The 12,755-nt window shown below is 37.8% G+C and overlaps 1 protein-coding gene across 2 annotated transcripts in view; it reads right to left on the bottom strand.

The window, feature by feature from the left end:
- Positions 1-10,190, bottom strand: part of LOC147016153 (LIM domain-binding protein 2-like) — a 252,825-nt gene extending 242,635 nt beyond the window's left edge. For both annotated transcript variants that reach the window (XM_085848910.1, XM_085848911.1), the window contains exon 1: positions 10,160-10,190. In XM_085848910.1, the coding sequence (XP_085705036.1) occupies positions 10,160-10,176 (17 nt within the window). In that variant the 5' untranslated portion in view covers positions 10,177-10,190. The remainder of the gene's footprint in view (positions 1-10,159) is intronic.
- Positions 10,191-12,755: the final 2,565 nt, after the last annotated feature.

Here is a 12,755-nt window from a genome sequence, read left to right as displayed (position 1 = left end):
TATCCAGAATTTGGCAATAAATGAATCTAAAAGAGTGTGGAAAGATTGTAAGATTGTGGAAAGAGATTTTATTGTTATTATAATTGTATTTGTTACAAATAGTTTGGGTTGGCTTGTAATGTGTGTATTATCAGATCGTGATATCAAGAGCATAGGAAGCCATGGATGTTCGTAGATTGGAAGGAAAAGAGTACAATGAGGGTGATCAAATGCACCAGCTCAGGTAAAAATGCGACATTTAGAACTGTAGTAAATGAGAGTTGTACTCTCATTGACTGTAGTTGGTAACAGGTCCCACTACAGGTGTCTGCAGAGAATCACGACAGGAAAGGAATGGTATTTTTGCCTGGGAGGGAAATGTCAAGGGGTTGAGTGCACTATGATGAACACTATGGTGAGTTTAAAGAGTTGGGGGAAAAACTAAATTACAGGAGTCGAAGGAATATAATAATAGACTCGAATAATGTGCTGCACTGGTAGCTGTCACCATTGGTTGTTATAATTATAGTTTTATTTGCATTTTCATTCATCACTTCATGTCTGCTTTCATCGCTCTCATGAAATTGTCTTTTGTTTATTTATTTCAGAGGAGAATGAAGTAGAATTCTGCACTCTTTGGAGATTTTGTTTTTTTAACAAATCATAGCCAAGGCAAGCCTTTTTCAAGGTAATGAACGAAAATATTGAATTTACAAAAGGAAAATAGAAAGGAAGAACCAGAGTTGGTGTCAAAGCCACCCAATGCTCGCCTGTTTATACATTTATCGTTTTTAAAAGACTCGTCTAATAATTAATATTTTTAAGAAAGCATTGCAGTGAAGTCTGATCCAAATAATTTTAAAGCAATATATGTATTTGTATATTGTAATCAGGTAACAAGAGCGCAAGTGAGCACAATATCCGCCCGAACAAGAAGGTATATACAGAATTGTGCTACTACATGGAAAACAGCATCCTGGTTGCCATGGCAACCACTTTAGATGACAAACGTATGTCGCGACACACCGTCTCTACAGTTTGTGCCTATGTACCAAATATGAAACGTGAAAGTTGAAAACTTTGGGAATTAGAGTGCGAACAATAACGGATGGACGGACGGACGGACAGACGGACGGACGGACGACTGGTATCACATTATACGCCCCGATATATATATATATATATATATATATATATATATATATATATATGTATATACATATATATACATATATATACATATATATATATATATATATATATATATATATGTATATACATATATATATACATATATATATATATATATATATATATATATATATATATATATACGGTATATGTATATGTATATATATATATATATATATATATATATATATATATATATATATATATATATATATATATATATATATATATATATATATATATATATATATGTATATGTATATATATATATATATATATATATATATATGTATATATATATATATATATATATATATATATATATATATATATATATATATATATATATATTTATCGGGCGTATAAAAAATAGTGTGGTAGATAAAAACATGAGAAAGGAAAAAATAACTTGCGCCAAAAACTTTAACATTTTCACACTCACGCCGGGGTATCGCTATAGCTCTCTGTTCTTTGAACAGGCGAGCTAAAAATGAAGAGAAAAGAAAAAATATGCAAAGGAAGGAAGAAATAGAAGTGCACTCTTCAATGATGTGACGTCACCACATTAATACGTCATCACACATACTTGCACCAAGTTTTATTTAAATCCCTGAACCCAGATTCAAAATAGTAAATAATTCTGGCTGCCAGAACATGCGTCCAATCATGTTGAAATTTAAAATATATGTTCCCCACGACTACTACATCATCATTGTGAAGTTCCAAGCATTTAAGTGTTCTTCTGACACATACCTTTATTTGGGCGGTGTATGGGCAACTGAAGGCTGCGTCAATCGCTCCCGCAAATTAAAAAAAAACAACCCGGGTTACGTGCATGAAGCAAAAACGTACCTTCTGCTTCTTATTGGAAACACCGCACTGGACTGGAAAACGTGGGGACAGGAACACTGCTCTGAAAATGGTGGGCTCTAGTAATACCCTTCACCGCCTGCAGGGGGCACTACCCGATACACATTCACCTTGGGAACTTGCATCCCTTTCCTCCCCCCCCCCTCCCCACCAGACCACTGGCAAAGATAGAAAGAAAAAAAAAACAGCCCCATCCATAAATTGGGGTCATGCTGATCTTATGTCGCAAATCTGGATGTTATCTGGCCAGAACTGGCGGAAGAATATCGCGGAAAACAAAAACATAGTTCGTGAATTACAGCGATGATGAATTTGACGCGAAAATCGGAGCTCTCGAGGTGGATGAATGAACAAATAAATCATAATGGAGTTGAGGATCCATACGGAGATAAAGATAGTTTGAGGACAGAAAAACTACAAAATCATTTACGAGTTCATTTCAAAACAAATTCAATTTGTCTCTCACAAACACCACATAACATGGTATCCTATACAACACAAACACCATATAACATGGTATCATATACAACACAAACACAAAATAACATGGTATCATGTACAACACAAACACCATATAACATGGTATCCTGTACAACACAAGCACTATATAATATGGTATCCTGTACAACACAAACACCATATAACATGGTATCCTGTACAACACAAACACCATATAACATGGTATCCTGTACAACACAAACACTAAATAATATGGTATCCTGTACAACACAAACACCATAAAACATGGTATCCTGTACAACACAAACACCATATAACATGGTATCCTGTACAACACAAACACTATATAATATGGTATCCTGTACAACACAAACACTATACAACATGGTATCCTGTACAACACAAACACCATATAACATGGTGTCCTGTACAACACAAACACCATATAACATGGTATCCTGTACAACAGAAACACTATATAATATGGTATCCTGTACAACACAAACACTACAGAACATGGTATCCTGTACAACACAAACACCATATAACATGGTATCCTGTACAACACAAACACTATACAACATGGTATCCTGCACAACACAAACACCATATAACATGGTATACTGTACAACACAAACAGCATATAACATGGTATCCTGTACAACACAAACACCATATAACATGATATGCTGCACAACACAAATACTATAACATGGAACACTGTACAACACAAACACTATAACATGGTACACTGTACAACACAAACACCATATAACATGGTACACTGTGCAACACAAATACTATAACACTGTACACTGTACAACACAAACACTAAATAACATGGTACACTGAACAACACACACACTATAACATGGGACACTGCACAACATAAACACTATAACACTGTACACTGCACAACACAAATACAAAATAGCATGGTAGACTGTACAACACAAACACTATAATATGGAACACTGTACAACACAAACACGAAATAACATGGTACACTGTACAAAACAAATACTATTACACTGTACACTGTACAACACAAACACAAAATAACATGGTACATTGCACAACACAAATACTACAACATGGTACACTGTACAACACACACTATAACATGATACACTGTACAACACAAACACTATATCATGGTACACTTTACAACAAAAATACTATAACATGGAAGACTGTACAACACACACTATAACATGGTACACTGTACAACACAAACACCATAAACACCATATACAAACACCATATAACACTGTACAACACAAATACAATAACACTGTACACTGCACAACACAAACACTAAATAACATGGTACACTGTACAACACAAACACTATGACATGGAACACTGTACAACACAAATACTATAACATGGTACACTTTACAACACAAATACTATAACACTGTACACTGTACAACACAAATACTATAACACTGTACACTCTACAAAACAAAGACAAAATAACATGGTACACTGCACAACACAAACACTATAACATGGTGCAATGTACAACACAAACACCATATAACATGGTACACTGTACAACACAAATACTATAACACTGTACACTGTACAACACAAACACTAAATAACATGGTACACTGTACAACACAAACACAATAATATGGAACACTGTACAACACAAACACCATAACATGGTACAATGTACAACACAAATACTATAACACTGTACACTGTACAAAACAAAGACAAAATAACATTGTACACTGTACAACACAAGCACTATAACATGGAACACTGTACAACACAAACACCATAACATGGTACACTGTACAGCACAAATACTATAACATGGAACACTGCACAACACAAACACTCTAACATTGTACACTGTACAACACAAACACCATATAACATGGTACACTGTACAACACAAACACCATATAACATGGAACACTGTACAACACAAACACTATAACATGGTACACTGTACAACACAAACACTAAATAACATGGTACACTGTACAACACAAACAATAAAATGGAACACTGTACAACACAAACACTAAATAACATGGCACACTGTACAACATAAATACTATTACAATATACACTGTACAACACAAACACAAAATAGCATGGTACACTGTGCAACACAAACACAAAATAACATGGTACACTGTACAACACAAACACAAAATAACATGGTACATTGTACAACACAAACACTATAACATGGAACACTGTACAACACAAACAATATAACGTGGTACGCTGCACAACACAAATCTATAACATGGAACACTGTACAACACAAACACTATAGCATGGTACACTGTACAAAACAAAGACAAAATAACATTGTACACTGTACAACACAAGCACTATAACATGGAACACTGTACAACACAAACACCATATAACATGGCACACTGTACAACACAAATACTATAACACTGTACACTGAACAACACAAACACTAAATAACATGGTACACTGTAGAACATAAACACAAAATGTACATGTTTATATAAAAAATATAAACACAAAATATAAATAAATGTACAACATAAACACAAAATAACATGGTACACTATACAACACAAACACTATAATATGGAACACTGTACAACACAAACACTAAATAACATGGTACACTGTACAACATAAATACTATAACACTGTACACTGGACAACACAAACACAAAATAGCATGGTACACTGTAGAACACAAACACTATAACATTCAACACTGTACAACACAAACACAATAACATGGTACACTGTACAACACAAATACTGGAGCATGGAACACTGTACAAAACAAACACTATAACATGGTACACTGTACAACACAAACACCATATAACATGGTACACTGTACAACACAAATACGATAACATTGAACACTGTACAACACAAACACTATAACATGGTACACTGTACAACACAAACACTAAATAACATGGTACACTGTACAACATAAACACAAAATAACATCGTACACTGTACAACACAAATACTATAACACTGTACACTGTACAACACCATCACAAAATACCATGGTACACTGTACAGCACAAATGCTATAACATGGTACACTGTACAACACAAACACCATATAACATGGTACACTGTACAACACAAATACTATAACACTGTACACTGTACAACACAAACACTAAATAACATGGTACACTGTACAACATAAACACAAAATAACATGGTACACTGTACAACACAAACACTATAATGTGGAACACTGTACAACACAAACACTAAATAACATGGTACACTGTACAACACAAATACGATAACACTGTACACTGTACAACACCATCACAAAATACCATGGTACACTGTAGAACACAAACACTATAACATTCAACACTGTACAACACAAACACAATAACATGGTACACTGTACAACACAAATACTAGAGCATGGAACACTGTACAACACAAACACTATAACATGGTACACTGTACAACACAAACACCATATAACATGGTACACTGTACAACACAAATACTATAACACTCTACACTGTACAACACAAACACTAAATAACATGATACACTGCACAACACAAACACGAAGTAACATGGAACACTGTACAACACAAACACTAAATAACATGGTACATTGCACAACACAAATACTATAACACTGTACACTGTACAACACCATCACAAAATACCATGGTACACTGTACAGCACAAATGCTATAACATGGTACACTGTACAACACAAACACCATATAACATGGTACACTGTACAACACAAATACTATAACACTGTACACTGTACAACACAAACACTAAATAACATGGTACACTGTACAACATAAACACAAAATAACATGGTACACTGTACAACACAAACACTATAATGTGGAACACTGTACAACACAAACACTAAATAACATGGTACACTGTACAACACAAATACTATAACACTGTACACTGTACAACACCATCACAAAATACCATGGTACACTGTAGAACACAAACACTATAACATTCAACACTGTACAACACAAACACAATAACATGGTACACTGTACAACACAAATACTAGAGCATGGAACACTGTACAACACAAACACTATAACATGGTACACTGTACAACACAAACACCATATAACATGGTACACTGTACATCACAAATACTATAACACTGTACACTGTACAACACAAACACTAAATAACATGATACACTGCACAACACAAACACGATGTAACATGGAACACAGTACAACACAAACACTAAATAACATGGTACATTGCACAACACAAATACTATAACACTGTACACTGTACAACACCATCACAAAATACCATGGTACACTGTAGAACACAAACACTATAACATGGAACACTGTAAAAGACAAACACAATAACATGGTACACTGTACAACACAAATACTGTAACATGGAACACTGTACAACACAAACACTATAACATGGTATCCTGTACAACACAAACACTATAACAAGGTACACTGAACAACACAAACACGAAATAACATGGTATCCTGTACAACACAAACACTATAACATGGAAAACTGTACAACACAAACACTACAACATGGTATCCTGTGCAACACAAACACAATAACATGGTATCCTGTACAACACAAACACTATAACATGGTTCACTGTACAACACAAACAACATGTAACATGGTATCCTGTACAACACCAACACTATAACATGGTACACTGTAAAACACAAACATTTTAACATGATATCCTGTACAACACAACCACTATAACATGGACCCCTGTACAACACAAATACTATATAAAATGGTACACTGTACAACACAAACACTATGACATGGTACACTGTACAACACAAACACTATAACAGTCCACTGTAAAAAACAAATACTATAACATGGTGCACTGTACAACACAAACACTATATAACATGGTATCCTGTACAATACAAACACGATATAACATGATATCCTGTACAATACAAACACTATATAACATGGTACACTGTACAACACAAACACTACAACATGGTACACTGTACAACACAAATACTATAACATGGTACACTGTACAACACAAACACTATAACACAGTCCACTGTAAAGAACAAAAACTATCACATGGTACACTGTACAACACAAACACTATATAACATGGTATCCTGTACAACACAAACACCATATAACATGGTATCCTGGACAACACAAGCACCATATAACATGGTATCCTGTACAACACAAACACCATATAACATGGTATCCTGTACAACACAAACACCATATAACATGGTATCCTGTACAACACAAATACTATAACATGGTACACTGTACAACATAAACACTATATATCATGGTATCCTGTACAACACAAATACTATAACATGGTACACTGTACAACATAAACACTACAACATGGTATCCTGTGCAACACAAACACAATAACATGGTATCCTGTACAACACAAACACTATAACATGGTTCACTGTACAACACAAACAACATGTAACATGGTATCCTGTACAACACCAACACTATAACATGGTACACTGTAAAACGCAAACATTTTAACATGATATCCTGTACAACACAACCACTATAACATGGACCGCTGTACAACACAAATACTATATAAAATGGTACACTGTACAACACAAACACTATGACATGGTACACTGTACAACACAAACACTATAACAGTCCACTGTAAAAAACAAATACTATAACATGGTGCACTGTACAACACAAACACTATATAACATGGTATCCTGTACAATACAAACACGATATAACATGATATCCTGTACAATACAAACACTATATAACATGGTACACTGTACAACACAAACACTATAACACAGTCCACTGTAAAGAACAAAAACTATCACATGGTACACTGTACAACACAAACACTATATAACATGGTATCCTGTACAACACAAACACCATATAACATGGTATCCTGGACAACACAAGCACCATATAACATGGTATCCTGTACAACACAAACACCATATAACATGGTATCCTGTACAACACAAACACCATATAACATGGTATCCTGTACAACACAAATACTATAACATGGTACACTGTACAACATAAACACTATATATCATGGTATCCTGTACAACACAAATACTATAACATGGTATCCTGTACAACACAAACACTATAACAAGGGACACTGCACAACACAAACCCCTGAAATGTGTGTTCGTGGGTAACCGACGTCTGAGGTAACACAGTAGTTAAACACAAAGTGAACAGGTAACATTCCTTGGTGAAAAAAAAACAAAAACATGGTGATAGATGGATGGAGAAGTAGAATACACGAATAGAGAAAGCAAGTGTTCGAAAGAAAGGAAAAGAAAACAAATGGAGAACAAAAAGAGAATGAAAACGAAGTGAAGTTAAAATGGAAGAAGTTGTGCAGCGAAGACTGGAGATGGGTGTTTGGGATGAAACGTAGGACCGAGAGGAGTGCAAGGGACGGAGAGAGGTAGACCATTGTCGTGCAGCTCGAGGCTCAATGAAGCCATCGCTTGCTTTTCTGACACAAGACGGAGCGCAGAACTCATACACGGTATTTCATAGCAGTCTTGTATCCGATACATGAGGGTCTCGTGACCTTTGGAGAAAGGGGTCTTCTCCTGGTGAACACCAACAAAAATTATTCTCACTTCGTACACTTCGTTTTGGAAACTTTGTGAAGTCATTCAAGTCTTAATCGCTTCTCCTGTCAGTTCTTCATTCGTCCTCATTCACGGCGAAGTGAGGTTTGTCCTGTGTTAAGCATGTCAGCCGTTTACCACGAAGTGTCTCATGTGAATCTTTGCAGTTTGGTTTATTTGCACCGTGTTACCTTTTTGTTGACAGGCCGCAGGAATGCCTCACCCTGTTATGCATTGTTACCAATTGTGAATGTGGCATGGTGGTCACAAGAATGTCCCATGGGGTGGATGTTAAAATGGCAGGATTTTCAACCTCCAGCACCCCCTGTGTAGGCCCCAAGAGATCAAAATCTCCTTCTCCTTATCTATCCTCGACTTGGACACTCACCTTCCCCTTTTTCCTTTGTTTTGGCCAATTTTACTTTTCACAATCTACCTGCTCCCCCCTCCCCCATTTCCGACCACGATCGAGTGCACGAGTAATACATAGACAGGCTCTAGGGGTTGAGGGTCAGCACACCATTCAAAAACACATCACCACACTGGCTAGCAGGCAAAACAAATGCAACCTGTGCCTGCCACTGCCCACAAATTGGTCTCCGATATTTACGTTCAGCCAAAGGCTTGCCCTTTGTCCTCAACCACGACAGAGATAGACAAACAGGAGGCTGCTTTACGCAGCCAGCTGGCACCCGGTGGCAACTCCTGCCATGGAGCCCCCGAACCCGCGCTGTGCGACCCTCCTCGACGTGCTTGGTAGCCAAGAGGGTCTGTACCCTTCCAGATGGCATCGCTTCGCCACCCTGGCTGCCTCGTCCCTCCGGGGGCGAGCGCCAACGCCCCTATGACCGGCCATAGGAGGGACAAGCCCGGCCACCAGACGGCTCACGTGCTACAACAAGCCCCCTCTCAAAATGCCGCAGCGCACGGGTATGCCATATGCTCGGCGCGCAGAAGCTCTCGCTAGGGGGCAGAAGGCGAGCAATGCGAAGTGTGAAGCTTACCCGACGTCTGGCTCCATGTAGGAAGGAGGAAATGGCCTAGGGTTATGGGTAAAAGGGGGAGAACAAGAAGTATGAGTACAGAGTAAGCGAGATGAAGGTTTAAAATAAATACATATATATATATATATATATATATATATATATATATATATATATATATATATATATATATATATATATATATATATATATATATATATGGCACTGGCATTTTATTACAACGCTTCATCATTTAATCGTCGTTTAGGCACCCACATAACTAGGATCATTTATAGATTTTCATTAGCAGACTATACAAAGCATATTTAATCAGGTCAAACACCAGCAGCAGACGATATACTGTTCAAAGTACAGACACTCGCGTTCATGCAAACAAGTGTGGACACGGTTTGCTGTGCAATATGATAAGGGCTAAAGTACAGGTTTGATGCATTCGTTGGGATAAAAATTCAACACAGATACCCACCCACGGCAAATATCAGCAAAGGTGTGAAAGCAAGTCCGCAAGCAGGCCGTTTAGCAGAATTAGCACAGCTGCTAAGGGACATTATACGCAATGCTCTGTGGAATCCCAAGACAAAAGCTCACAATCGCTTCACCATTGTTGTTGCTAAAACAATGGCCTCCTGATCCAACTGGCCGAGTTCCAAATCAAACTCAAAACCAGCTCCACATCTCATGAGGGTAACTTTAAATATCCCACAGGTCGGTTAAAATACAACATAACTGGAGTCAAATCCTTCACGGCAAGGCTGAAATCCAACCGACCGGGCCTCTAATCGCACATGGCTAGCACTAGTTATTCCCAATCAGGCAACAAGCTAAAATATACTGACATTCATCGAGTCTTTGACAACAAGACTCCATAAGATATTTGGCGTCCACTAACTGAGACTGACATACGGGACACCAAGTCGAACGCACATTCGAGTGACGGAGCATTTTGCGATTCAACGCCCCCGCGTGTGAAACACCAATCTGACAGTTCATCGTCGTGTCGGGAATCAAACCCAGACTAAAGTGCACGAAGGTAAGTGAGCAGTCTCCACACCGTCCTGTCGGATAAGCTACACCTTGTGGTGACAGAAATTCCACCGGGTCACCAAAACTTATTTCGTGACGTGAAGCTTCCCAGTGTTTAGATTTACAAATGGCCGACCCATTGTCAATTACTGCGAGGACACCCTGGTCAACACCTCATCGCCGCAAGTTCGTGAAAACACCACAGAATCCCACGAGCTCTTAGTGGGGGCAGATAACAGCAATTTTTGAGAGGAATCGTGCAAATGATGATACAAGCATTAAATCTGGCACATTTGTTCTCCAGGGGATTCTAATCAAATCTGCCTGATTGCAATTTGAAAATCCAAATTTTGAAAAATTTGGATTTTCAAATGGCCAATCGGGCAGATCTGATCACAAAGCCCTGCAGAACAGAAATGCCAAATTTGATGCTTGTATCATAATTTTCACGATTTTTCTACTATCTACTACAATATTTCAATGTGACAAAAATTGAATTGTTGAAGCGACTTTTGCATGTTCTGTTGAAGCAAAATCGAGGACACGAGAATGTAACCGACATCTTACGTTTGAATAAAGACTGGCCTGAAATAAGGAAACTAGATGCTTTATGAATTTCCTGTAAACTATACGAAAATCGGTGTTTTTAAGTGTAGTATTGTGCGTATAATATTCCACGTTAACTTCATTAAACGAAGTCCCAAGCTCCGGCTCACGAGCTATCGGCTTGAACGTGTCCGATGCCGTAAGATCTTGAAAACCCAGGGTTGTGCCCAGGTACTGCTTGGATTGGAGACTCCATGGTTAAAGGAGGGAAGGAGAGCCCACATGGTAACATCCTTACCCCTGATTTGTCTGGCCCTGGATTTGCTCCTCTGTACACCCAAATCCAACGAAAAACAGCCATCGGCATTACATTACCACCGTCTGAGTGTTCGGCACCTCCGGGTGCACTGTCCTTCAGATAGAGAATCAAAGCCGGTTATCCTATCTGTCTTCAGCTCGTGGATATTTAATATCCGATGGTATTGCTAAAAATGTGAAGTAATTGTGACGGGACGCGGGTGTTACGTTCAATTAAGTTAATGTGGAGTGGATACGGCGTAGGCACAATGGCCCAAATGGCCTCTCCATTTGTACGTGTCCTTGGATATGTCTGTTTCCTTGTAAATGTCTGTATGAACTATGCAAGGTGCTTAGCAAGTCGCTTCTGAGTCTGTAAATCCACCGTTGACGTTTTGAAAACAAACACTCGAACCTTTACGAGTGAAGTGTTTTACAAACACAAACACGAGTCGAGAAATCAAACGTTACATTAATGGTGCACGCGTAACCGGGTGTTCCCACAATGTATTCACCCAAACATCATCATTTCAAATGTCGAGGAAATTGTCAGGGCTAGTGTAGGTGTGTGTCGGTGGACAATTTGAATGATAAAGAGAGGTCGGACATTTCTCCACCTTGACACAGGTGTGTCAGCACTCAACCTGCTCACATGCTGTCGGGTGGTTTCAGTGAGGATGGGCATAGGAAGAGAAGGATTAGTGACCTTTGCTTTTTCTGCAAAGCCAAG

The sequence above is a fragment of the Eptatretus burgeri genome, chromosome 12, assembly GCF_056783735.1.
Source record: "Eptatretus burgeri isolate ZD-2024b chromosome 12, Ebu_testis_v1, whole genome shotgun sequence".
Classification (NCBI taxonomy): domain Eukaryota; kingdom Metazoa; phylum Chordata; class Myxini; order Myxiniformes; family Myxinidae; genus Eptatretus; species Eptatretus burgeri.
Note: the sequence above shows the minus strand (reverse complement) of the source record. Positions and strands in the feature narration are given on the sequence as shown.